We start from the raw sequence: 27,011 nt of genomic DNA, 5'->3' as shown, positions 1-27,011 counted from the left end.
GAGTGCAATGGCGAGATCTCAGCTCACTGCAACCTCCGCCTACGGGGTTCAAGCGATTCTCCTGCCTCAGCCTCCCGGCATTGCTTTTTTATAAAGTCAAAAGAAAAGGAAGTTTGATAAAACAAGTAGAAATATCCAATAAATACTCGCCTAGAAAGGGACAGGGTTATAAGAAACAGGTAATAAGGAGCTTAAAACCCTCTGCAGTTCTGCAGTGAGGATGGCCGTGGGGCATACAACCTTCCGTTTCAGGTCAGTTTAGGTAGGGCAGGTGGGAACTCACTCTAAAACGAGAAACCGGGGGCTGATGATAAAATGCACACGTTTAGCTTCTGGCGGCCCAGATCTTCCTAGCCGCAGATTCTGAGATGTCTATCTGCAGGTGGTGTGAAATTGAAGCCGGGGAGTGGTTGCTTTCGGTCTCCGAGGTGTGCCTTGCACACTGGGTCATTCAGCTCCCAGGCTCGGCTCCGAACTGGACCACTCCCTCCCCTCCACCAAAGAGGCAATGTGGGCTCCAAGAGGTCACAGCACTGGGATGGGATTTCGACCCCGCGCTGCCCTCAAAGGCGACCTCCTCGCAGCTCTGCTCCCGCCGGCAGCTCCCGTTCTGTCCAACTCGGCAGCCGCCCGCCGCCCTCTGCGTCCAGTCCACAGGCGCTGGGCCGGGGTCGGTGCGGAAGGGGCGGGGTACCGGGCCTTCCCCGCGCGACTCTGCCTTCTACGGCCCTGGCCCCGGCCCCGGACTCTGGAAACCCGGAGCTCGCGCGAGCCCCGCCCCACGGTCGCGGCGTGCCTGTGATTTCCTCTCCGCAGGGCGTGCGGGCCTCGAAGATGAGGGAGCGAGAACGTCCACGACCAGGCTTCTCCGGCACCTTGGGCTTCTTTCCGCTGGGACTCGACAGCGGCTCGGCTCCACAAGCTCTCAGCGGCCAGGGCAGCGGCGGCGACGCTCCCCGAGTAGACGCGAAAAAGACGCACCCGCGCTCGCTGGGACTCTGTCAGGGCGCGTGCGCGGCTCGGGCGCGGCCGGCTCGGGCTGCGGCTGCGCAAGGCGGTGCCAGACGCTGCGCCTGCGCAGTGGTGGGGCGCGGCGGGAAGGAGGGAGGCGGTGGTAGCTGCGGCGGCTGCTGAGGAGGAGGAGGAGGGGGAGCGGAGGGAGGTGTTTCTGTCAGTTCCGGCTGTTTGTTCGGGAAGTGGATCCGCCGCTGCCGGAGCAGCCCGGAGGGAGCTGCGGATCGCGAGGCCAGTACCGACCCCGCCCGCCCGCGTGCACCGCCCCCGCCCGCCATGGCCCGGGACTACGACCACCTCTTCAAGCTGCTCATCATCGGCGACAGCGGTGAGGGCCGCAGCGGCCGGAGGCGGCGCGGGCCCTGCCGGGCGCGGCCCGCGGGGGCCTCGGGGCGGCAGGAGGGCGGGGAGGTGCCGGCCCGTGCGGGGCGGGCGGGCGGGGCAGCCCGGCGGTCTGGGCCCCAGGGGTGCGCCGAGGGGCTCCGGGCCGCGCCGAGGGGAGGTTGGGGCGCCGGGCGGAGGGGCCGAGCGCGCCGGGTCTAGTCATCGCGCCTGTTCCTGCCTCACGTGTGACCTTGGTCAAGTCGCGCGATCTCTGGAGTTGGAGAGACCTGGGTTCGAGTCTCAGGACTACCACCTGCCTCGCGCTGACCTTAGGCAAGTTGCTTCGCCGTCCTGAGCCTCAGTTCCCTCATCTGAGAAGTGGGGATGTGCCTCGCTGGGCGGTGTGAGGCTTCGATGGGATAAAGTAGGAAAAGTGCTTAGCGCCCTACCCGGTTAAGTAAGCTCGAAGTAAATATTCACTATTGTCATTATCATCAGTATCCTTTGTAAGCGTCAGTTTCTTCCCGTCTAAAATGAGGACGTTCTCAGAACCTGCCTCATGGGATTGCCGTGAGGTTTAAATGAGGTAAGTCGGATAAAAGGCTTTGCACAGGGTCTGGCACATTCCCGCTGGATTATTGTATCTCTGCATAGTTCAGTTTCCTCATCTGTAAAATGGAATGATAGTTGGATCTGCCTTATGGGGTTGATGTGAGTATTAAGTGAGATTCTGCAGTGTTGCTCACAGCTCCTGGCACGTAGTGAGTTGTCACTGTTTGCTGTTACACTACTATATACAGAGGGGTCCTGGGGATGGGACAGCCAAAATGATAAAAGTGCTTTGGCCACACACACACACACACACACACACACACACACACACTGCTTGAGGGCTCCTAGCTCTGATCACTGCTCTAGCTCCAGTGCCTAGAACAGTGCCTGGCACCCAGTAAGTGCTTAAGACATATTTGCAGAATGAATGAATGAATATTAAGTGTCCTTCGAAAAGGTAGACTGGTTTCTGGGAAAAGGTGGAGGGTTTTAGAGCTGTTTGGAGTGTGGCAGGTGAGCAGGTTTATGGAGTGACCAAGAGGTCAGGGAGGCAGGCCCCAGAAGGTTTATGGGAGCGAAACTGAGATGCTGGGGTTATACGATGTTCATGAAAGAGTCTTGGGAGCATGCTCAGTTTGTAGACCAGACCTGAGCTGAGTGTGGGAAGGGATGTCTTGTGATTGGAGGCAGAGGCCAGGCTGGTGGTAGAGCCCATGGACTGTTAAGGAAAGGGGATCAAATCAAGTGAGCGGTGAGACTTGGGATGTAGGAGTGTTGGGTAGCGATGTCAGAGCTAGGTCAGGAAAGTGGGTGGTTTTGGCCTCCCTTGTAAAGCTGGATGGAGATGTGGTTGGTGGTTTGGATCAGGTGAAGGATGGCTGAGGTTTCCGTGGTTGCTGGAGGAGGGGAGAGGTAAGGGGGAAAGCTGGGGGCTAACCAGGGAGATGGAAGAGTAACTGAGGTTGGGGAAGGAGGTAGAAAAGTGGAGGACTGACTGGTTATGGTTTGAATGAAGGGAAACCAGGCAAGCTGTGGAGTGTTCTCTTGGAGATGGCTTTTGGTATTCTTCAGGGTCTTGAGGCTTCTTCCTTTACATGATTTCCTTGCAGCCCTGGCCTGGGTTCTGAGGGACTGGCACTGGGGCCATTTCTCTCTTTTTGGAGTGACAGCCTGCCGTGGTCAGGAGCCTTTATCCCTCTGCAAGACATCTTGGACCTCTGCTATGATACCCAACAGTGAAAAGCCTAAACTCAGCAGGAAGATGCAGCTTGTTGGCTCTTCTCCTCTGTAAAGCCCAGGAGATGGGTTTGGCCCGCTTTCTCACAGTACATTTTGTGTGATGGATTGATTTTTCTCTCCGAAGTCAGGTGTGGGAGAAGACTCATTGGGTCGAGATTTATGTGGTCTAGCTCCTAGGTCAGCCATGTAGGCGTAGGTTGTGCAGAGGAGATAGATGCTGTGCTTTTTGATTTCTCCCGGCATTGAGATACTCAAAGCTGGGAGATGGTAGCCATGGAAGTCCAGACTAAGCTTTGGCAGCTGAGCCCAGAGACTGACATCACACACTCCCCTGAACTGGGCTCCTTGTGTGAATGCCTCCTTAAGATATATCGAACAATTTCACAGACGCTTATTCTCACCCGCGGCCTGTGTGACTTGTCAAATAAGGAAACTAAGGCTTAAGGCCGGGCGCGGTGGCTCACGCCTATAATCTCAGCACTTTGGGAGGCCGAGGCGGGCGGATCACCTGAAGTCAGGAGTTTGAGACCAACTTGGGCAACATGATGAAACCTCGTCTCTACTAAAAATACAAAAGTAGCCGGGCATGGTGGAATGTGCCTGTAATTCCAGCTACTTGGGAGACTGAGGCAGGAGAATCGCTTGAACCTGGTAGGTGGAAGTTGCAGTGAACCAAGATTGCACCATTGCACTCCAGCCTGGGCAACAAGAATGAAACTCCGTCTTAAAAAAAAGGAAACTGAGGCTCAGAGGAGGTGACTTACTTGCCCCAAATCACACAGCTCAGCAGGGGCAAAGCTGGGAGCTACTGCACCTCAGTGCTAATACGTGTGCGAGCAGCTCATGTCAGGGCTGGCAAACAATAGGCCCTCCATGAATGCTGGTTTCTTTCTTCATAAATCTAGAGTTCTGCCCACTCTGCACATTGTGGATGCTTCTGCAATGGATTCCCTCGACCTCTGCATCCCTTCATTATGCCGGAGGTTCTATATTTTCTTTTCTTTTTTTTTTTTCTTTTTTTTTTGAGATGGAGTCTCGCTCTGTCGCCCAGGCTGGAGTGCAGTGGCGCGATCTCGGCTCACTGCCGGCTCCGCCTCCCCAGTTCACGCCATTCTCCTGCGTCAGCCTCCCAAGTAGCTGGGACTACAGGCGCCCACCACCATGCCCGGCTAATCTTTTGTATTTTTAGTAGAGATGGGGTTTCACCATTTTAGCCAGTATGGCATCTATCTCCTGACCTCATGATCCGTCCGCCTCGGCCCCCCAAAGTGCTGGGATTACAGGCGTAAGCCACCATGCCCGGCCAGTTCTGTATTTTCTATACTTTCTCTTACACTCTCTGACACTGGCTTTGATTTATAACAGCATTTCGTCTGCATCCCTCAGGCCAGCCATCCTCATTCGGAGATGGAGTTAGCCCTTCACTTGACAGATGAGTAAACTGAGGCTCAGAGAGGGGGCGTGACTTGTGTGAGGTTATACAGTGAGGTGGTGGCTGAAGCAGGATTAAAATTGAGAACATGGCTGGGGACAGTAGTTCATCCTAGTGCTTTGGGAGGACGAGGCGGGAGGAACACTTGAACTTGAGACCATAGTGAGAGCAACATAGTGGTAGTGATAGTGAGACCCCATCTCTAAAAAAAAAAAAAAAAAAAAAAAAAAAAAAAAGGCCGGGTACAGTGGCTCACGCCTGTAATCCCAGCACTTTGGGAGGCTGAGGTGGGCAGATCACCTGAGGTCAGGAATTCGAGACCACCGTGGCCAACATGGTGAAACCCCGTCTCTACTTAAAACACAAAAAATTAGTTGGGTGTGGTGGTAACACATCTGTAATCCCAGCTACTTGGGAGGCTGAGGCAGGAGAATCACTTGAACCCGGGAGGCGGATGTTGCAGTGAGCCGAGATCGTGCCACTGCACTCCAGCCTGGGGGACAAGAGCGAGACTTCATCTCAAAAAAAAAAAAAAAATTCAGTTGGGCGTGGTGGTGCACATCTGTAGTCCCAGCTATGTGGGAGGCTGAGACAGGAAGATTGTTTTAACCCAGAAGTTCAAAGTTACAGGGAGTTAGGATCACACAACTGCACTCCAGCCTGGGTGACAGAATGAGACACTGTCTCAAAAAAAAAACAAAAAGGTCCAGGCATGGTAGCTCACACCTGTAATCCCAGCACTTTGGGAGGCCGAGGTGGAGGATTGCTTGAGCCTAGGAGTTTGAGACCCGCCTGGGCAACATAGGGAGACCCTGTCTCAACAAAAAATAAGAAAATTAGCAGGGCACGGTGGTGCACGCCTGTGGTCTCAGCTACTTGGGAGGCTGAGGTGGGAGGATCTCTTGAGTCTGGGAGGTTGAGACTGCAATGAGCTATGATCACGCTGCTGCACTTTAGCCTGAGCAACAGAGCAAGACCCTGTTTCAAAAAAATATATATTGAAAACACTTCACTGAAAGGTCTAGGGCTCTTCAAGAGGTGGAACTGAAGCAGAGAGGAGTGAGGGGGCCAGAGCCCAGGCAGGAGCTGGGGGAAGGGAAGACGTGTGTGCGGCTGGCGTGGTGAGGACCAGATACAGCAGCCAGGGGTAAAAGTCCGGGAGCAGTAGCTCACTCCTATAATCCCAGCACTTTGGGACTATAGGCGTGAGGCAGGCGGATCACTTGAGGTCAGGAGCTCGAGACTAGCTTGGTCAACGTGGTGAAACCCTGTCCCTACTAACTATACAAAAAATTAGCTGGGCATGATGGCGGGCGCCTGTAATCCCAGCTACTCAGGAGGCTGAGGCAAAAGAATCGCTTGAATCTGGGAGGTGGAGGTTGCAGCCAAGATCGCGCCACTGTACTCCAGCCTGGGCGACAGAGTGAGACTCCATTTCAAAAAAAAAAAAAAAAAAAGAATGACAGGCTGGACTGGTTGGGGTCACGCTGATGTGGCCCTTGGGCAGCCTCGGCGGTGGCTGTGGTGAAGGTTGGCGGGTGCCCTCTGCTCCTGCCCTGACACTGGTGGTGTGGGGTAATGGCTGCAGCTTGTGTTTCCGAGGAAGCCTCTTCCAGGGATATTTAGGAGGTAGCGTTTCTTGGGGTGGGTTTCTGTTCCTCTCAAAGGGAGAGCAGTGTCAGAGGTTGGTGTCAGGTCCAAAGCAGCAGATAATGTGGTGATGGTTGTGGTCTTTCTGCAGCCTAGTGGCTTTTTTTTTTTTTTTTTTTTGGAGATGGAGTCTCGCTCTGTCACCCAGGCTGGGGTGCAGTGGCACGATCTCAGTTCACTGCAACCTCTGCCTCCTGGGTTCAGGCGATTCTCCTGCCTCAGCCTCCCGAATAGCTGGGATTACAGGCACACGCCACCATGCCCGGCTAATTTTTGTATTTTTAGTAGAGATGGGGTGTTCACCATGTTGGCCAGGATGGTCTCGATCTCTTGACCTCGTGATCTGCCCACCTTGGCCTCCCAAAGTGCTGGGATTACAGGCGTGAGCCACTGCGCCTGGCCAGCCTAGTGGCTTTTAACTGCTCTGCTGAGACGCCTGGGGACAGTATGGGGACCTGGAGAGGCCAAGCTGGAGGGGATACTGCTATGTCATTGCAGAGAGAGCTGTTTTAGACATGGGATTTGGGTAGAGCTTGGATGAAGAAAAGGATTCTGCTGCCCTGCAGAAGTTTGGAAACCCCTGCTGAGGCGCCTGCTGTGCTGCAGTGGGAGCGCTGGATAGCAGAGCTGTCAGTGTGGCGGGCGTTTGTTTAGGCAGAAATTCATTAAGCAGTGTTTGGTTGGCACCTACTAAGTGCTGGGCCTGGCTTACAGCCCTGTGAATGCACAGGGCGGGTGAGGCGAGGGCTCTGTCCTAGAGGAACTCCCAGACTCAAGCTTTTAGCTGAGTAAGCTGGACCCAGAAGGCTCCAGGAGGAAGCAGAGGAGGCGGCGAGGCCAGTGGGGTGCTGGTGTTGGGCACAGCACCGTGAAGGGCCCAACCCGGGACTCGGGCTCTCCTTGAGCTCAGCAGGAAGCCTCACGGCGGAGCAAGGAGGAAGTGGCCCTGAGCATGAGCCTTGCAGGCCCGGGCTGAGCAGCATCTGCCTGCCCAGGAGAGCCTCACCCTGGCCTGTCTTTAGGAAAGTAGGACCCGGGCTTACTCAGTGAAACAAGTTCTTCTGGGCATCCCGGGGCTGCTCGCTTACCAAGAGAAGCTCCCAGAAGAGATCTTTAGAGGATTGCCCAGAGAGGATGCTGGGGTTAGGCTTAGGGAAATACAACTGCAACGGTGGCTTGCCACTTTGGTTACTTGGTAGAGTGCAGGTGGAGGCAGTGCCCTTCTTGAGAATCTAATAAAAGTTGTGGGGCCGAAGGCAGTGGCTCAGGCCTGTTAGCCCAGCACCTTGGGAGGCGGAAGCAGGCAGATTGCTTGAGGCCAGGAGTTTGAGACCAGCCTGGGCAACATAGTGAGAGGCCATCTCTACAAAAAATTTTTTAAAAGTTTGCTGGGTGTGGTGGCGCACACCTGTAGTACTTGGGGATTTCAAGATTAGAGTGAGCTATGATCGCACCACTGCACTCCAGCCTGAGAGATAGAGTAAGGCCATGTCTCTCCAAAAAAAAGAAAATGCTATGGGCTTCTCCCATGAACAGACACCTAGGCTCAAATCTGCACTTTGTTTCAGGGGGTTTCATAGCTTTCATGGCATTTTCATTAAAAATCTAACAGGAGTGAGATGTCGGAGCCCCCACGGGTCATTTTTTCCAAACTTCCTGAACCAGACGCAAGACTCCCAGCAATGTGTATTGGGAGGAGTGTTAGCACTCTGGAGGAGTCCGGCCTGGATGCGGATCTCAGCTTTGCTGCTGCTCTCAGAGGCACTTAGGCCAGCCACTCTGAGTCTGAGCTTCCTTATCTCAAGAGATGTGGCCAGAATTATAATCAAAGAGGCATCCAAGGGCTCACCACACACACAGCCCGATGCATGTGAATTCTTTGTGGTCAATTAACCTGGCTGGCCTCAGGGGTGTTGGAGATTGGGGACAGGATAGGAGGATATGGAACAGGTGCACTAGGCAGGCTGAAAGCACTGTGAGTTGAAGTCAAGGGGAGAGGTCTGGGCTCAGTGGCTCATGCCTGTAATCCCAGCACTTTGGGAGGCCCAGGCGGGAGGGTTGCTTGAGGCCAGAAGTTTGAGACCAACTTGGGCAACATAGCAAGACCTCGTCTCTACAAAAGATTAAAAAAAATAAGCCTGGGCAATGTAGCAAGACTCTGTCCCTACTAAAAATAAAAAAATTAGCTGGGCATGATGTTGTGCACGTGTGGTCCCAGCTACTTGGGAGGCTGAGGCTGGAGGATCACTTGAGCCTAGGAGTTGGAGGCTGCAGTGAGACATGATTGCACCATTGTACTCCAGCCTGAGTGACTGAATGAAACCCCATTCCTTTTTTTTTTTTGAGACCGAGTTTCGCTCTTGTTGCCCAGGCTGGAGTGCAATGGCATGATCTCGGCTCACTGCAACCTCTGCCTCCCGAGTTCAAGTGATTGTCCTGCCTCAGCCTCCCGAGTAGCTGGGATTACAGGCGTGTGCCACCACGCCCAGCTAATTTTGTATTTTTAGTGGAGATGGGGTTTCTCCATATTGGTCAGGCTGGTCTTGAACTCCCGACCTCAGGTGATCCACCCGCCTCGGCCTCCCAAAGTGCTGAGATTACAGGCATGAGCCACCATGCCCGGCCTGAAACCCCATTTCTTTACAAAAAAAGTGGGGGAGGCCAGATGTGTACCTGTTTGTGCTCTAAGCAGCTAGGAGCTGCTGTGGCTGTGCGTGGTCTGAGCACATGTGGGCTGCTGCCCTGATTGGTATAAGGCAGACCCTGCACTCCACCAGCCCACCCGACAGGGACATCAGCCAGAAAGATGGTAGCCATTGAGTTCTAGCTATGTGGGCCTCGGTTTCCTCACCTGCAAAATAGCCCTAATGATCTCAAGGGTCCTTTCCCGCTCTACAGCTCTTCATTTGGGGCGGCTGCCTAACTGATGTGCTATAACGTGCTGTGCACTTTTCTAGGGACCGTGTTGTAGACGCACTTGGGCGCCATTTCATGTGGTTGACCTTCATTCTGCTTTGTCGTCTGGCGTCTCCCTTTGGGCCAGCCCTCAGCCCAGGGCCTGGGCACCAGTCCCTTTCTCATCTCTCCCCCAGGGGATTTGGGAGCAGCTTGTCTTACACAAGGACGAAGAAAAAGGTCAGGGATCGAGTGGAAGAGATGTTCTTGGTGTGTGGCCACTCAGGGAGGTGGAAAGAGCATTGAGAAGTGAGCTGGGTCCCACTGAGCTTCTTAAGAGTTGGGACTGAGGCATCCTCTCCCAGAAGAAGGGCCGGGGCTGTGGGGAGGGGACCCACCTGCCCCCCTGATCGCAGTGCTTTCTCTCTTGCAGGTGTGGGCAAGAGCAGTTTACTGTTGCGTTTTGCAGACAACACTTTCTCAGGTGAGTCCTCCCCTGCAGTGCTGCAGGGGTGTCATTTTTGTTTGTTTGTTGACATCCCCTCCCTGGCACCGGAACACAGTTGCCTCTGCCTAATGTTGGGAACTGTCTCATTCTGGTTGCCAGAGGAGGGAAGAAGATGGAGTGGGGCTTAAGACCTTGTGGCACTTCTGTCAGAAGCCTCTGTGGTCTAATGCACCTGCTCACCAAAACCCTTTGGCTGGCCCATCATTTTCCCACCCAGGGTCCAAACAGGAAGATTCCCATAACAGCGTCTATGGTGCCACCTGGGACACTGTCCCTGCTCCTGCCCCCTGTGCCTCCCTGGCAGCCTGTGGTCAGCGTGTGTCTTTCTGATTTCTTTCTGCGCTCCACGTGCAGGCCTTTGTGGTTCATCTGAGTGCGGTGGGGCTTTCTGTGCTTGGAGACACCATATGGTGCACTGGCGCTGCTGTTACCTCCTGCCTGACTTCTGGTTGTGTTTTCAGCGATGCTTAGCTACTTAGGATATAGGCGATATTTATTCTTTTTTTTTTTGAGATGGAGTCATGCTCTGTCACCCAGGCTGGAGTGCAGTGGTGCGATTTCGGCTTACTGCAACCTCTGCCTCCTGGGTTCAAGCAATTCTCCTGTCTCAGCCTCCCGAGTAGTTGGGACTACAGGTGTCTGCCACCATGCTCGACTAATTTTTGTATTTTTAATAGAGATAGGGTTTCACCATGTTGGTCAGGCTGGTCTCGAACGCCTGACCTCAGGTGATCCACCCGCCTCGGCCTCCCAAAGTGCTGGGATTACAGGCGTGAGCCACCGTGCCCAGCTGATACTTATTCTCGTGCACGTGTTTCTGTAGAGGTGGGGTTACTGGCTTACAGGGTGTATGCACTGCCAACCTGCTTTTCAAAGAAGCTGGAGTCATTTAATCCACAGTCCCACTGAAGGGGTGGAAAGTGCCCCTTGTCAACCCCGGTCAGTGCTGGATCTTAGTAGCTGTCTTCATTCTTGCTGAGCTGATAGGCAAAAAGGGCTAACTTGTTTACATTTGTATTTCCCTAATCACTGGTAAGATTGAACACATTTTTGTTTGTTAAACACATCAGGTTCTGCTGGGCGCGGTGGCTCACGCCTGTAATCCCAGCACTTTGGGAGGCCCAGGCGTGTGGATCATGAGGTCAGGAGATTGAGACCATCCTGGCCAATATGGTGAAACTGTCTCTACTAAAAATAAAAAAAAAAAATTAGCTAGGTGTGGTGGCGTGTGCCTGTAATCCCAGCTACTCAGGAGGCTGAGGCAGGAGAATCGCTTGAACCAGGGAGTCGGTTGCAGTGAGCCGAGATCTTGCCACAGCACTCCAGCCTGGCGACAGAGTGAGACTCCGCTCAAAAAAAAAAAAAGAAAAAAAGAAAAAGAAAGTGATTCCATAGCTGATGTCTCTCTTGATGGAGAAGTGGGTTTTGCCCCCTTTGTTTCCTTGACATGGCCCTGCAATCTCACTGGTGGTGTGATGTTGGAAAGAGATGGCTTCTCTGTGTGACCTTGAGCCAGTTCATGTGTAAAGTAGAAGCCTCAGTTCATGTGTAAAGTAGAAATCATAATGGTCCTTTCCCCATGGGATTGTTATAGGATGACCTGAGATAGTGCAGGTTGCAGTGCCTGGGACTAAGTAGTTGCTCAATAAATACCAGCTGTTTGTTGTGACTGGCTGTTAACCTTCTGTTCAAGAATGATAGCTGATTAACAGCCTCTAATTACGCTGAAAAATGCTCCTCTTTCTCCTTAATGGCCTCCTCCCTCCCCATCCCAATCAGTGTTCAGTGCTTGGAGGGCTCATTGTTGCAATCTCTTCCCACCTTTCTACTTCTACTACCAGCATCTCAGTTTACTGTTGGTTCTACCTGGAAGCATGGCAACCCCTACCCATCCTGAACCACCCGTGTGTGTCTGGCAGGGTCTTTTCTCTGTTTAAAAACCTCAGTGGCCCCTCTCACCCACGCAGAGTTTACAGTAAGATTTCTTCACTTGGACACTGTTGACTCTTTGGTCCCTGTGACTTTTTTTTTTTTTTTTTTTTTTTTTTTGAGACAGACTCTCGCTCTGTCGCTCAGGCTAGAGTGCAGTGGTGTGATCTTGGCTCACTGCAAGCTCCGCCTCCTGGGTTCATGCCATTCTCCTGCCTCCCGAGCAGCTGGGACTACAGGCGCCTGCCACCACGCCCGGCTAATTTTTTGTATTTTTAGTAGAGACGGGGTTTCACCATGTGAGCCAGGATGGTCTCGATCTCCTGACCTCGTGATCCGCCCACCTCGGCCTCCCAAAGTGCTGGGATTACAGGCGTGAGTCAGCGCGCCGGGTCTGGGCCCTGTGATTTTTGTTGTGGGGCTGTCCAGCGTGTTGACGGATGTTGAGCAGCATCCCTGGCCTCCACCCACTAAATGCCAGCAACACGTCCCCTCCCGCTGCTGTGACAACCAAAAATGCCTCCAGACATTGCTGAGTGTCCTTTGGAGGGATGGTCATCCCCGCTGAGAACCACTGCGCTCGTAGTCTGTTTTCAGTTCGCCTTTCTGGCTTCCTCCTACCCCCTGGTCATTCTTTTGTTCTTTGGCTTGCTGGTTCGTTAGCCACCAGCTGTTTCTGGGGAGCCTAACTATGCTAGGCGGTGAGCGGCACTCCTTGGCATTCCCCTGGCTGGAAGAGCCTGGGTGCTGGCCGCTTTTCTGAATGTGTTCTGGTTGCGTGTCGTCCTCAGCTATTTGCTTTTGAGTGGGATGTCGTTCCCCTACCTAATCTCAACCTTTGAAGTCTTACCTGTTCTTTCAAGCTAGGCCCAGATGTGACGTCCTCCCTGAAGCCTGCCTTGTTCCCCACCCCACCTTGGAATTTGACCTTTCTTACGCCCTTGCCACATTTCACATAATTGTGTGTGTGTGTGGTGTCTCCTGCACTGTTATAACATAAGCCCCAAACGGAGTGAGAAGCTGTGCCCTTCCTAGTGTCAGGCTTTGGAAAGCTGGACTGGACAATTACACCAGCTAGAAATTCTCCTCAAATCCATCTTTCAGGCCGGGCATGGTGGCTTGTGCCTGTAATCCCAGGACTTTGGGAGGCTGAGGCAGGTGGATCACTTGAGGTCAGGAGTTCGAGACCAGCCTGGGCAACATGATGAAACCCCGTCTCTACTAAAAATACAAAAATTAACCGGGTGTGGTGGCCCGTGCCTGTAGTCCCAGCTACTCAGGAGGCTGAGGTGGGAGAATGAGGATTATCAGACCCTGGGGAGGGTCAAAGGTGCAATCCCACTTCACTCCAGCCTGGGTGACAGAATGAGACACTGTCCCCCCGCCTCAGAAAAATCCATTTTTCCCACAGATGCTGCAAGAGAGCTATTTAAAATGCAGCAGCTCATGCCCCTGATTAAACCCTTTGGTGCCTCCCCAGCACACACGAGAGAAAGTCCACGTTCTTGGAAGTGGCACACAGGTCCAAGATCTGGCCTCACCACGTTCTGCCTGCCTTGGGCCGCGGGCTTGACCTCACGTGACCGCTCCTGCCCACAGCTGTTTTTGCTACTGTCTCTCCTGCCTGGAGCAGTGGCTTTCAGACTACAGCTCATGACCTATTTGTGTGTTTGGAAGTGAATTGAGGGCCCTAAATTTTCTTTGAATTGAATAGAAAAGAAAAACCCAGAGTGCCTGTAGGTCTACCATTCTCAGACGCAGCTGGCGTGTCCCTACCTAGCCACTCTAAAGGAGCCTGCTCCCGCCGGTCCCATTCCGTGTTATTTCCTTTGTGTCACTTTTCACTCTCGGAAATTGTCCCCTTTGTTTGTTTGCATCCTGTCTCCCTCCTTCATTTGTGTGTGGAGGGGCCTTGTGAACAAGGATGTTCAGGGCTGTGTCCCTGGGACCTAGAATGTACCAGGCACATGTAATGAGTGGGGAGGGTGGGGCAGCCTGGGGGTGTGTTGTGTGCAGTATGGGGCTCGGGGCCTGGGAGGATACCGCGCTGGGCCTCGTTAACTGCCCTGTGTGTGCAGGCAGCTACATCACCACGATCGGAGTGGATTTCAAGATCCGGACCGTGGAGATCAACGGGGAGAAGGTGAAGCTGCAGATCTGGGACACGGCGGGGCAGGAGCGCTTCCGCACCATCACCTCCACGTGAGTCCACCCGCCCACTCCCACCCAACCCGCGCCACTGACCTGTGGACACGGTTGAGCGACTGGTGCCTGGTCATGGTGGAAATGTCACTGGTGGGTCCCTGAGGCTGTCGGGAAGTGAGCCTGTCGTTGGCTGTAGTAAGTGGCGTTTGGCTGCACCCTTCCCGGTCCTGAAGATGTGAGGGAAGTGCTGTGGGGGAGTCGCTGAGCACCCTGGCTGGAGTCTGGCGGGACAGTGGCCATGTTCTGTCTCCTTGGAGAGTCAGCCGACCCTCCGGCCCACTGCGCCGTCACCTTACAGAGAGAGCAGAATAGCATTTGCCTCGCTAGAGGGTTGCAAAGTGCCTTGCCCACCCAGGACTTAGTTACTGACAATTCCTCTTGGTAGGTGTCAGTTATGGCAGCTGGAGTTGGTCTTTGCAGGCTCCCGTCACCTGCACTGATGCCTTGGAGGTGACGCTCTCTAGAGACGAACACTGGTGCATGTCAGCAGGCCCTTCCCTACCCTTAAAGCTGTTCCTGGGAAATCCGGCCGCCCACCGGTTGCCCGCCTTTGTAGCTGAGCTGCAGGCCCGGGGGAAGCTGGGCTCCTGCACAGATGGGCAGTGTCCTTCGGAGCGGCTCCTGGTTATTGGGTTGTTAATGGAGCAGGTTTTAGGAAAGAGCGTCTGAAGGGACTGATTTGGAGCTGTTGGGCTGTGTCCTTAGGCAAGTTGCCGAAGCTCTCTGCGCTCGTTTCCTGGAGGGCCTGCCTCTGGGATTGGCTTCCATGTGGAGGGTGCCGGGTGCTCTGCTGCAGGCGCCAACGTGCGTGCCGGGGTGTGGTGTCTGGCAGCTCCGTGTCCTTGGTGCTGCTGTCATCCCATTTGACAGAGGGCGCCCTGGAGGGGTCCCTCCCGGTGGCCGAGCCAGTGCTCCACACAGTGGCCTGTGCAGGGTGAGGGGCGGCTGTCTGGCTCCACGGGCACCTCCTCGGCTTTCTCGAGCAGCTCCTCTGGAAGTGACCTCAGGAAGGCAAATGAGGAAGTCCCAGCCAGTGGCCCCTTACTCCCCACAGCATGAAAGCCGGGCACTCCCCAGGTTGGCTGCCCACCCTGGGCCCCTCGGCATCTCCCGAGGGTGGGAAGTGTGGGGTGCAGTGCCCCTGTGGGTGGCTGGGAGTATGGGGGAGAGCAGGGCTGCTGGAGGAGGGACAGGTGCACTGGGCGAGCAGCTCCTGGGGCTGGAGCTGAGGCGGAGGGCTTGTCACTGGGTTCACCCTATGCTGAGCACATTTGTGCTGCGGTCCGTGATGCCCCAAATCCCTGGGAGCTCCCAGTCCCGGGGTCGCCCGGGTGTGGTGCTGTGTGGTAACTGTTGATGAGCCCTGTGAGCGAGGGCTCTGTGGCCTGCATGTCTTGGCAGCTGCCAGTGAGAACCTGCGGAGGACGCTGGGGCAGGGCTGGCATCAGTGCTTTGGGCAGCCTGGGGCTGCAGGCCCAGGCGAGACAAGCCCTCATGCCGTTGGCTAGTCTGGGCGCTGACCTCACGAATCCTTGCTCTGGGTTGGGCCTCTCGCTAGGATTTCAGCTGCTTTATTTTGGTTAATCCCGGTAGAGAGACCTGTGACTATCTCCGTTTTATGGACAGGAAAACAGGCCCAGGGAGGATGAAGCCTCCTAACTCGGCGGGGCGGAGGTTGGGCGCACTCAGGGTTGGCCCTGAGTCTGCCGAGGCCCTGCACCGGCTGGGCAGGTGGCGCCCCTGCTTTCCTGCCCCATCCTGTGCCTTAAAGCCAGGCGGAGGTTTAGGGCGGCAGAGGTTCAGAGGCCCGTGGCCATGAGGAATGAACCCATGGGCAGAGCAGTGGGGCCTGGGGGGTCTGAGGTTCTTTCAGCAGGAGGAGCCACAGCCCCTCCCTGCCACCATGCAGTCAGCTGCTTTCTGGACTGGGCAGGGCGGGAAGAGGGTGAACTGGTTCCTCCATTCCGTGGGGAGGCGGGGAGGAGTCACTCGGCTTCCTGGGAGCAACATGGGTTTTTCCCTGGGGGGCTTGGGAAGGGGCGGCCTGTGGGCAGCGGCTGGGCCCTTGCTGCCGTCCCACCTGTCTGGGGAAGCAGACAGGTAGCTCCATCTTAGAGTCCCGCTCTGGCCCTCATGAGGCAGGAGGCCCAGCAGGGCACCCTGAGGGGCCACTGGAAGTCTCGACGCCCTTTGATGGTCACTGGCAAAGAAGGAAGGAGTTTTGGGGAGGTGAGGAGTTTTCAGGAATGGGGCAGTCAGGATGCAGTAGCGTGACTGTTTCCGATGCAGGACATTCAAAGAGAAACTGAAACCGCATCCTGTTAGCCTGGTGAGAAAGAGCCCTGTGGTCACCCCCTCTCGGGTTCTTGCTCTCAGAAGCTGAGGTTTGCCGGCCCTGAGAGGTGCGGGTGGGGTGGAGGTGAGGGGAGAAGTGACAAGGAAGGCAAGGCCCTGGCGTTGGGCCTGGGAGTCAGCCCTGGGTGCCAGGACATCCAGCTGGCCACTGCACTCAGCCTCACGTCCTCGCTGGTCACATGGCCATCCTGAGGTCTGCTGGATCAGGTGGCTGCAGAAATTAATAAGGTAATGGATACCAAGCCCCCAGCTCTGTGCCTGGCCTAGAGCAGAGTCCCTGTGAGTGAAGGTGATTCCTGGTGGCCATGGGAAGCCTCGGTGCTCTGGTTCCTCCTAGCCAGAGCTCTGAGCCCTGACTTCATCCCCAGACAAATTCTCTGCTCTCAGATAAAGCCCCCTTCCGGGGCCCCAGATAAGGCGGAGGTGCCCAGGGAGCCGCGGGGGCTCTGCGCCGGGGCCATGGCTGTAGGCGTTTCTTGGCATCTCTGATCATCTTCAGCAAAGGAGAGTCTGCAGAGCCATCCACTCCTTGGGCTTCCTCTGCTGGCAGGGGACAGTCGCCTGTTCCTGTGGCTCTGGCGCGCCCTTGCTGTGGAAGGCGTCTGACACGCCGCGCCATGTGCTGACCCAGCGCTCTCAGCAGCAGCTGCCAAGGCCAGAGCTAGTTCTTGGGCCCAGTGCCGAGACAGCTTGATTGTCACAGCTACCCTGAAGCCAAGGAGCGATGCTGCCCTGGAAGCAAAGCTGTGGGCAGAATGAAGCCCTGGGAAGAGATCCCAGCAGTCGTGTTGAGGATGGAGCAGGGATGGGGCAGGGGCAGTGGCAGGGGCAGGTTGGGCTTTGTCCCAGGGCTGGGCAGGAGCTCCTGTGGCTCCACAGCATCAGGGAAGATGCTCAGGGCTGCCCCTAAGCTGCCTGTTGGTTTCCTTCCACCACCTCTGTCTGGGACCACAGATTGTCTTTGAAGGCACATTGATGATGCTGAAGAACTGATACCGACCGTTTACTGCTCCCCGCCCTTGGGGTAATGCTTAGCTCCTTTCTTCCTCATGACCAGCCCAGTTAAGGACTAGCCACCTGTGTGCTATAGTTGTTGAAGCTGCAAGGCATGGCAGGGTGAATGCAGGCACCCTCCCAAAGGCCAGCCTTTCAGAGATGAAGCCAGGTTGGTCTTTGTCCTTAGATCGGGCCTCAGATGTGAAGCATTGGCCAGAGAGCTGATGGGCAGGTGGACAGGAATGGAGCTGCAGCCACCAGCCTGGCTGCCCCATTCTTGCTCAGCCTGCGCTGACTTGGGCTGTTCCTGAACTGGGGCTTGGGCTGTCCCCATGAACCTCACGGGGGTGGAGGTAATTAGGGCTGGGGAAGGTGGCAGCCAGAAAGCCAGGAGGAAGCAGCCTGTCCACTCATGGTTTGTCTGTGTGGTGTCCTGAGGAGCCCTGGGGTGGAGGTCCCTGCAACTTTGGGGAGAGGGGACAGAGGGACAGCTCTGGCTGATTGCACAGGGTGGGGCGGGGCTGCTGCCTGGCCTCCGGCTCTTCGACAACTCTCGGGGAAGCGGAGGCTGTGGTCCCCCTCCTCCTCCGGGGATTGATGTCCTGCTGCGCCACTGGGATGAATGGGGACATGGGGTCTGGAGAGGAGAGTTGGGCCTCCCCTTCCTTCCGGCCCTCCTGGCTGGCCCTGGGCTCTGCATGTTTGGGTGATGGCTTTGCTGGGCGCCCTCTCCCCAGCCATCCCTGGATGCTTGTGTGGCTTCCATGCTTTTCCTGCCACCTGCACAGATGAGCCAAGAGTAGCAGGAAGGGAGGTGCCTACCTGCCCCAGGGGAGGGGCACAGACTTTGCCAGGGTGTCATGATGGTGTGGCTTCTTGGAAAGGTTCTCTAAAACAGGTTTGAGGAGAAAATATGTTTTTGAATGTTCAAAGACAGTGATAACATGATGTCAAATACAAAAACTGCCTGATTTCCCAAAATAAAGCAAGAACTTCAGAGATGTTTCAAGCCTGCAGCAGACTGAACAGCACGAGGTGGCTCCCCAGACCTGCTCTGCTGCCGGGGGCTGGTCCTCCTGCCCTGCTGGCGCCCAGGGCAGGCAGGGGGAGCCAGTGCTGCCATAGTAGCCTCTCCTGCTGGCCTGGCGTGGATTGGGGTCGTCTGCCGAGGCTGGGTGAGAGCCCAGTCTCCAGGGCCACCCTCACCTTTTCTGGGTCACTGTCCTGACGTGGGCAGGCGGGTCCTGGCAAGGGGGTGACTCCTGTCGGGATTGACTTGCTGCCGCACACTCTGGCCCTGCAGGTATTATCGGGGGACCCATGGGGTCATTGTGGTTTACGACGTCACCAGTGCCGAGTCCTTTGTCAACGTCAAGCGGTGGCTTCACGAAATCAACCAGAACTGTGATGATGTGTGCCGAATATTAGGTGAGGCTGCACTCAGGGCCGGGTGGGGGTGGGGTGGGAGAGAGAGGCAGCCGGCTGCGCCCCTCAGGGCTGTGCTGACTCTGCCTTCGTTTGAAGTGGGTAATAAGAATGACGACCCTGAGCGGAAGGTGGTGGAGACAGAAGATGCCTACAAATTCGCCGGGCAGATGGGCATCCAGTTGTTTGAGACCAGCGCCAAGGAGAACGTCAACGTGGAAGAGGTGAGGCCCTGGGCCGCTGGCTCTGCCACACACCCGTGGCCGCCTTCTTCTCCCTGCTGCTGGCCTGCTTGAGGCATCTAAATGACCGACAGAAAATGTCATAGTAACTGCCATTTATTGAGTGCCTACTATGTGCCGGGCCCTTTAACGATCTTAGTTCATAGTTCAACAGTCCTCTGAGGTAGGTACAATTATTCCCACATTTCAAATAGGGAAACTGAGGCTCCAAGTGTTGAAGTAACTCAGGGACCACCACCCGGCTAGTAAGAGACTGAGTAAACCTCTGTCCCACACCAAAGCCAAGCACAGTTTCCACTCCAGTCCTCTGCCTCATTGGCCGCCTTGTGGTGTGTGGAGCCCAGAGGCCTGTGGAAGTCGAGGATCCCACTGCTTCAGGGCACATGGGCCACACAGCGGCGGGGAGCACAGGCTCCTTTGTAAGTCAGGCTGGTGTCTTGATGCTGGCCTATCCACCTGGGCCTGTGGGCAAGGCTGGTATGACCTTGGGCGGTGGCTTCACCTCTCTGGGCCCCACATGCCATGAGGTGGTGTGGAGCAGGCAGACCCCGGGTCACCTATGTCTGTGAACAGCAGGGGCACTTTCATCTGTCATGTCATAAGATTCCAGCTGGGCCGGGCACTGTGGCTCATGCCTGTAATCCCAGCACTTTGGGAGGCCAAGGCAGGTGGATCACGAGGTCAGGAGATCGAGACCATCCTGGCTAACACGGTGAAACCCCGTCTCTACTAAAAATACAAAAAATTAGCCGAGTGAGGTGGCGGGCGCCTGTAGTCCCAGCTACTTGGGAGGCTGAGGCAGGAGAATGGTGTGAACCCGGGAGGCGGAGTTTGCAGTGAGCCGAGATCGTGCCACTGCACTCCAGCCTGGGCGACAGAACGAGACTCCATCTCACAAAAAAAAAAAAAAAAAAAAAGATTCCAGCTGAAGGAAAGGGGTTGGTCCCTCTAAAAGAAGGACTGGAAAACCCCTGTGGGATTGACTTCCCCAAGTCCACACAGCCCATGGGCCTCTGATGGTGTTCCTTTTTTCAAACTTACTTATTTGTTGAGTCAGGGTCTAAGTCTGTCACCCAGGCTGCAGTGCAGTGGTGTGTTCACAGCCCACTGTAGTCTCGATCTCCTGGGCTCAAGTGATCCTCCCACCTTAGCTTCTCAAGCAGCTGGGACTACAGATGTGCACCACCACTCCCGGCTAATTTTTGTGTTTTGTAGAGGGTGGGGTTTTAGCAATGTTGTTCCTTTTTGACCTTTAAATAAAATAATTCACCACCTCCTTCTAGAATAGGCTTTGAAGATATACATATCAAAAATGCACAGGTAGAAAGAGCTGGGCCCCGGAAGGCGGGGAGGCAGCCGTGCAGGCCAGCAGGGGCCTCCTGGCCAGGTCTGAGGCGGGCCCTTCCTCTTTCCTCTCCACAGATGTTCAACTGCATCACGGAGCTGGTCCTCCGAGCAAAGAAAGACAACCTGGCAAAACAGCAGCAGCAACAACAGAACGATGTGGTGAAGCTCACGAAGAACAGTAAACGAAAGAAACGCTGCTGCTAATGGCGCCCAGTCCACTGCAGAGACTGCACTGCGGTCCCTCCCCCAGCCCGAGGCCCGCGGAGGTTCCTCGGGGGACAGTCTCAGTTTCGTGCCGTTATTTAAAGAATTCTCTCCATGTTTTTGTATCGGGAGGTGCCATCAGCACTTCCTCCCCTGCCCTCCTCGAGTGCCAAGAAGGTGTTGGACCAGCCCGCCCTTCCCTACTGGTGCCCCCTCCTCCCCGGCCAAGGCGCCTGGACCTGGCGAGGACGCTGCCCACCGAGCGGACTGATTCGCAGAGTCTGTACATAGTGTATATTGCTCTACCCGGCCGCATACCACGTCCTGCTCTGGCTTTTGCCTTCTTGATGCCAGCCTGCTGCAACGGACCCTCCCCGCGTCCCTCCCCAGCCCATCTTACTGCAAGCAGCGTCCTGAGGAGACAGCGGCACGTTCTAGCTGCGTCTTCGGCCAGCCCGTGCCAGTGGAGTGGGCTCCATGTTGCTCATTCTCTCCGACAGGCTGTCAGCCTCTGTCCCTGGCGCGCAGTGTCTTGCCCCTTCTCCAGGGCCTGTGCCAGCTCCCTTCCCTCCCTGTTCTCCTGTTCCCACAGCCATTCTGGGAGCTGGGGAACCCGGTCTCGAGGCAGGCCCTGCAGTTCCACAGAGGTGGCCAGTCTTGCCCTTTGGCCAACAGATTTCTTGTCCTGCCTTCTAGATGCCTCTGAGCTCCAAACCCAGGGGAGCCATGGCTTCTCATTTACACCAACAGGTTTCAGTTCCAACAGAAAGGTCGGGGTAGGTTCGTGCAGAGATGGGGCTGGCAGGGGGGCTATGGGAGCATTATTTTAACAGATCAAGAAAATGAAGCCAAATCAAGTGAATTAAATTCCTCACAATTATTTTCTTTCCCTGAGGTTTGATTGGCACAGCAGCAAAAGTTGAGGCCACCCCACTTTGTGTCCACTGTTTTTAGAAAAAAATGAATGGCTTCCTGCCATTGTGGGGCTGGGCTCTTGGGCTTTTCTTGGTGGGGGCGGAGAAGGGGCCTCCCACCCTTGTCTGAGTTGCCTCGCACTGGAGGCCAGGAGTCTACGCTGCAGCCTCAGGCACTGTGGGGAGTGCATGCCTGGGGCCTCTGGGTTGGGACCGTGGACAGGCCCTGGTCACTGTCCTAACCTTTGTCAGGACAAAGGTAGCAAGAGGATTTCCTGGCGGGTGGGGAGGAATGGCTGGGGTGGCCAGTTTTAACACGCCCCAGTGCCCTGGAGAAAAACCAGGGTCATCTGCACTTGATGACTGCTCCCCCACCCCCAGCCCGGACACCTCATTCCCCTCCCCCTACAGGGATCAAGTGACCTGGGAAGAACTGAGTTCAACACCAGGATGTGTTTCCTTAGATTTCCTTTCCTAGGCGATTTCCAGGGAGAGCCCTGATTGGACAATCACATCACAGATCACACTGCAGTTTCCATGTTAGCACTGTGGATGGGTTTTTAATCAATAAAAACTGAGAGTTTCTTCTCACCGATTCTCCACTTGCCCAAACTGCCAGAAGCCGGTGGTTCTGGGACAGGCCTTCACTTTGGAGCCACAGGATGGGGTCGGGGAGCTCCATGGGCCTGGTAAGGAGGGTGCTGTGGAGGGGGCTGCAGGGCTGACCAGCAGGCAGCCTCATCTGGTCGGGGGTGGGGGCGGCAGGAGCAGAAGCGGGGTCTCCGTCCTTGGGACTGTCCTGGTTGGCCATGGGCCCTGTGAGGATGCACGGTGCTTGGGGCTCCTGTGCCGGTGGGTGGGGGGCATGCTGGCCTCTGAGCGATCAGGTGAGGCCAGCGAGGGTGTGCTTGCTAATTCAAGCAATAAGGGGGGGGGTTCCTGGGAGCTTCCAGCCCAGGCTAGAAGTCCCCATGGCTTCTGGCAGCTGGACATCAGCCCCAGGTATTGGGGTGATTTTGGTCATGACAGTGTGCCTGTCCCACTGTTACACGCATGAATGGGGGTTATGGGGTGGGGGTGGGGACTCAGGGCTGGACCGACATCCTAGTGGACCTGATGTGAAATTCCTGTCAAACAAACACCACTTTTAAATGGTTTGCTAGGAGTATTTCTGTATTGAAAGTTTCTAATTATGCTTTTTAAAAAAATACTAAAAATAAAGGTTCAAGCTGCCAAATTTTCTTCCAGGGTCTGTTTGCTCTCCCTCCAGAGATGTGCAGAGTGGGCGTGGCTTCTTCCCACCCACCGTGTCCTGCTCTTCCTGTTCTTGGCCTAAGTCTTGCACAAGAGCCTGTCGAGGCCCTGGGACGCTTCCAGAAGCCAGGTCCATTTTCTCCATGAACTGGTGGTCCAGGGTTGAGTTTCCCCCTAGTTGGACTGGGAGCACATGTGGTAAGATGCCAGGGGAAGCTCCGTGTTTATCCTCCACATGCCTGGAAGGATGCAGTGGAAGCCTTTGCCTGGCGTGGTTTCTTTCTGGCTTGAAGTTTCTGCCAAGCTTTAGGGCCCTGCTGGCCTGGGAAGCAGTGTTGGCAGGTCTGCCTTGCGGATAGCACGCTGCAGCACTGGCAGGGGGCAGTGCCAGGCGGGAGGGGCAGGGCAGGATGCCCTTCCTGGCCAAATCCCTTGGTTAAGTACCAGCATCTGCGGTGGCCCAAGTGCAGGGGAACCACTATTGCTACCTCTCCAGCAGCAGCCAGTGGTGAGGCTGACATGTCAGCTGCATTCAGACCAAACCCACCCCCCGCAAATACCCAGAGATTGAGGCAGGAAGCTCTGTAGAAATTCATTTTATTCTTATTCAGACTATTTTCAAAAGAAGCAGTGGTGTGCTGTTTTTCTAAAAATATGCCTTTATAGATTTTTATATATGTATATTATAAAATCCATACATGTATTTACATGATTGCTACATACAAAATTACAGCACTGTGGTATGTACACATCTACAGGTACATTCTTGCCGCGCATCCCTGCTGTGCTTTCCCCACGTGAGGGAGGGAGACTGAATCAGTTGTGAGCAGCTGAGGGCTGGCCAGGCCATGGAGCCTCTGAGTTGGGGCCTAGGTGGAGGAGGTGGGGCGGCTGCAGAGGCAGGAGCAGCAGCCGCTGCAGCCTTCTGCAGGCAGGCAGGCAGCATCTAGAGGCTCCCGGCAGCCTCCCCCTCCCCTCCACCCCGTGGTGCCTGTGCTGCCCTCAAGGTGGGGTGGCTGACCACAGATCCCTCTGGTGCCATTCTGTGGCCTGGACTTGTTTGGCTGGGCCAAGAAATTACGTATGTGAGGGGTAGAGGAGGGAGCTGTGGGAGGAGGAGACCCCGTCCAGCCCCAGCCTTGAGCAGGGGAAAGGGCTGGATGGCTAAAGCCTGCAGATGACTGGTGACAACACTCTGCCTGGCCCGGCTCTGCTAAGGGGCAGAGACTGAAGGCTGGGAGGGAGAGCAGTGGCGACCGGGGGACAGGGCCTTCTTCCTCCCTGGGGCTCGGGTGGCCTCAGCTGAGCTTGGGTAAGCCCCGTCTCTTAAACCCTGCGGCCAGAGGCTTGGCCTCCTGCCAGCCAAGGTGCATGCACGCGGGGGAGGGGCTGCCATCTCCCCTTCTACCCTGGGCCAGGGGCTGGGGAAGGAATGGAGGCTTAGGCCTGGCCCGCTGCCCCCACAGGTCTAGGCCCCTGGGGCTCAGGCCTCCTGAGGCATGCAGAGAAGGGCCTCCATTCCTTCTGTTCCCCATTTGCTAAAGTCGAGGAGGCAGCAGTGCCTGGGGGTGGGCTGCGATCTGTTGGGCGTGAGCTGCAAAGCCCAACACCAAGGGGCCCCTCTGGGAGGTGGCCTAACCCTGCTCAAGCACGGGGTCCTGGAGAAGCCCAGGCGTGGGCTTGGCCAGGCGGTGGGCCGAGGGAAGTCTTCAGTGGCCAAGACAGGCCCCCACCTCTAGGTCTCCATCCCCACTGACGAAAGGGAGCAGGCCCTCCCGGACCCATGGGGCCCTAGCATGAAGGGCAGGGCAGCTGCTGAGTGCAAGCTGCAGGGGAGGCCTCGCCTGCACGGCCTTTCCAGCTGCCTCCAGTCCACCCATCTTTGGTGGCCTGACTCCTCCCAACTTAAATTTTCCTGAAGAATGAGAAGAGTCGTTTGCCTTCAGTGGTGCTGGGCTCATCCCCCCGCCCAGCGCTGTGGCCCCTGCAGAGGGCGGCAGCCGGCTGGCTCCATTCTTTCAGGTGCGTGTCCATCAGCTGCCGGTCAATGACCCTGTGCATGTCATCCTGCAGAGGGGAGGGGACAGTGGCCAGGACTGAGTAGCTGCTCTCACCTAGCCCTGGGGGTGGACAGGGAGGTGGCAACGTCAGACAGATGAGGGATGAGGATGTGATGAGTGAGAGGCTGCAGCCAGGACTGCCCTGACCAAGAAAGCGGTGAGCGTGGGCAAGACGCCAGGCACACGCAGGAGCCATATGGCACCTCCAGCCTCCTCAGGCTTGGGCTGGGTTCTCCTCAACAGTGTTACCCCTGCTGGACCGCCACGGTCCTCAGCTGATGGCTCGGGTGGTCTGTCCCTACAGTCTCCACACTAGCACTCCACCTGCTCTGACCAGGCCTCACGGCTCTGCCTCCTGTGTCCTGTGGGCCTGGCTGGTGCCTCCAGTTTGGCTTGCCACCCCCAGCCCCGGCAGGCCCTAGGGCCACCTCAGCTTAACAGCTCCCTAGCCCAATGGCCTGGCCTCGGGGGCCCCTCCTGCCCTTTTTTCCTTTCCAATTATTCCAGCCTGAGCTGCTGATGCCCAGGCGCCAACAGCAGCCTCACGTGGCAAGGATGCCCTGGGTGCTGCCCTAGACCCCGCTGCCAAGGCTCCCGTCTGCGGCAGAGGCCAGGGGCCTCACGGTCTTTAGGGGCTGTCCTGCACCAAATCAGGCCTATTTCTTTCAGCTTCCTCACTGGGGTAGGACCATCCCCCAACTCGAATTCGTTCATGTGGTCCAGAAAATGCCTTCCTCCCCACTCCCCGCCCCACCATGTTTTACAGAACAGCAGCTTCTCCCATAGAGAAGCCTGCGGACAGGGCAGCTCCACTCCCTTCCCATTCTGGTGGCTAGATTCTGACTCTGGATAAGACTCCATTTGACAAAAGTTCTGCCACTAACAAAGTTTGAAAACTCCTGCTTTAGAAGTATGAGCAGCCTGTGTAATTAGCATCATCAGTAAATGTAACATGCGTCTGCTCGATTCCTTCACTACTTGAACCTGGCAGGCTCTGCGGCATCCTGGTAAGACCCCAAGCTTTTCTGGCTAAACCCCTGAGTGAGTCAGCCTGTGGTGTCCAAGCACAGGACAGGTGAGGCCTGTGTTCAGGGCAGGCTCCCTGTGGCCAGGGCAGATGACCTCTTTGGTTCCGAGCAGCCACTGACGAGATGAGGGCACGAAGTTGGGCTGGCCGGGCCCCTCCACCTGAGCAGCTTGTCTACTCCTCCTCCCTCATACCCATGGGTGTCATTCTAATATCTCTGCAGGTTTCAGCATGAAACAAAGGGGCCTTCCTGAGTCACCGTGGGGTCGCAGTGAGTGTGGACCCCTCACGCGCTCTGACTCAGGGCCTGCTCTCCAGCTTCCCCATCCTCTCAACCCTGTCTTTCAGACTCAGCTCATTCCTGGTCTTCTCCTTGCCCTTGTCTTCTTCCCTTCTCTTCCATCCCCTTTTCTGCTGACACTGTGCCAGGTATTTGCCAACACACGGTCCCTCCTTATAAGGTTCCAGTGTATGATCCTTGACACAGTGCCCTGCACTTACGATGTGCTCAGTAAAATCTACGCTAAATCCAATGTAGGAATGCTAAAGGGCCTTTCAAAAACCAACCTTTCAAAGCTGCCAATGTTTTGTTTGGCACACTGAAAACTGCATTTTTTAACTTTAAGCAATCAGGTCTGTCCAGGTTGCCCTTTAGAGTTTCCCAGACACATGCTGCTCATCATTCCAGGCCTGCTGGTCCCTCAGTGGACGGAACAGCCATCTATGAGAAGACGGCACCAGCTGTTAGCACTGGGCCACACGCTGCCGAAGAGCTCACTGGACGCGACTGTGATGGAGGAGGGAGCTGGGACTCGAGGGCATGTCACACTGCACAGAGATGACGCCAGGCTCCAGCACACAGAACACAGTGGGCCATGAGGGGAGGCAGCGGGGCAGCACAGCAATGGCAGGGCGAGAGGGTGGATGGGATGTAGGGCTCAGTCTCACCTCAAAGGCAGGAGGGGTGTACAACTAAAGCTGTTGATACGGGAACTGAGAAAGGCCACTAGATCAGAAACCAAAGGAGCCAGATAGTAAAAAGCCCTGAGGAAGCAAACTGTAGCCGGGAGAGAAGAGAGAGAGCAGCGGTCAGCCAGGGCGCGGCCAGCTGGCTGCCATGCAGGAGCCGAGGAGCCAGGGACGGGCACCCTGCGGTGGGGCCAGTGCTCTGGCTGCCAGCCCCATGGGGCCCTGGGAGTAATGGTCACCAACAACCTGCCCTCCACAGGGGGCTTAACTTGTAAAGCCACAGACGGCTTTTCATCTGTCTGGATGAGAATTCTTGGGGAGAAATATTAATGTTTATACCCATATCCTAAAACTGCTACCTCAACCTCACCAACAAAACCCAGCCAGCCACAGCCCAGTCCAGTGGGGAGCCATGCTGGACCCTGAAAACAGTGGGCCTAGAGAGGGACCCACTGACTCCTCTTCCCCAG

General features: G+C 55.9%; 2 protein-coding genes across 5 annotated transcripts in view; one reads left to right on the top strand and one right to left on the bottom strand.

Annotated features, from left to right (window-relative positions):
• The first annotated feature begins 1,098 nt into the window (after positions 1 to 1,098).
• RAB35 (RAB35, member RAS oncogene family) lies at positions 1,099 to 22,472 on the top strand. Of its 3 annotated transcripts, none has more exons than XM_030821491.1 (6): positions 1,099 to 1,342; positions 9,540 to 9,590; positions 13,622 to 13,745; positions 18,403 to 18,527; positions 18,624 to 18,748; positions 20,189 to 22,472. In XM_030821491.1, the coding sequence occupies exons 1-6, from the start codon at positions 1,291 to 1,293 to the stop codon at positions 20,315 to 20,317; spliced, it is 606 nt and encodes a 201-aa protein (XP_030677351.1). In that variant the 5' UTR covers positions 1,099 to 1,290; the 3' UTR covers positions 20,318 to 22,472. The 3 variants fall into 3 exon arrangements, with proteins under 3 accessions (XP_030677351.1, XP_030677352.1, XP_030677350.1); XM_030821490.1 differs by having other exon boundaries at positions 1,110 to 1,342; positions 20,189 to 22,471; XM_030821492.1 differs by lacking the exon at positions 18,624 to 18,748 and having other exon boundaries at positions 20,189 to 20,295.
• A 593-nt stretch (positions 22,473 to 23,065) lies between these two features.
• The window catches only part of BICDL1 (BICD family like cargo adaptor 1), a 107,660-nt gene continuing 103,714 nt past the window's right edge, over positions 23,066 to 27,011 (bottom strand). The window contains exons 11-12 of one of the 2 annotated variants that reach the window (XR_004032067.1): positions 26,521 to 26,629; positions 23,066 to 24,552 (exon numbers count right to left, since the gene is read on the bottom strand). Coding sequence is in view for 1 of the 2 variants with exons in the window: in XM_003279961.3 (XP_003280009.3) it covers positions 24,391 to 24,552 (162 nt within the window). In the remaining variant the exon portion in view is untranslated. The remainder of the gene's footprint in view (positions 24,553 to 26,520; positions 26,630 to 27,011) is intronic. The other variant, XM_003279961.3, reaches the window with a different exon arrangement.

Source organism: Nomascus leucogenys, chromosome 10 (assembly GCF_006542625.1).
Source record: "Nomascus leucogenys isolate Asia chromosome 10, Asia_NLE_v1, whole genome shotgun sequence".
In the NCBI taxonomy this organism is placed as follows: domain Eukaryota; kingdom Metazoa; phylum Chordata; class Mammalia; order Primates; family Hylobatidae; genus Nomascus; species Nomascus leucogenys.
The sequence above is the reverse complement of the archived record's forward strand: the minus strand, read 5'-3'. Positions and strand labels throughout refer to the sequence as shown.

What these genes read in the sequence shown, in the direction of transcription:
- RAB35 (XM_030821490.1), top strand. Translation starts at nt 20,317, where the DNA reads ATGGCGCCCAGTCCACTGCAGAGACTGCACTGCGGTCCCTCCCCCAGC.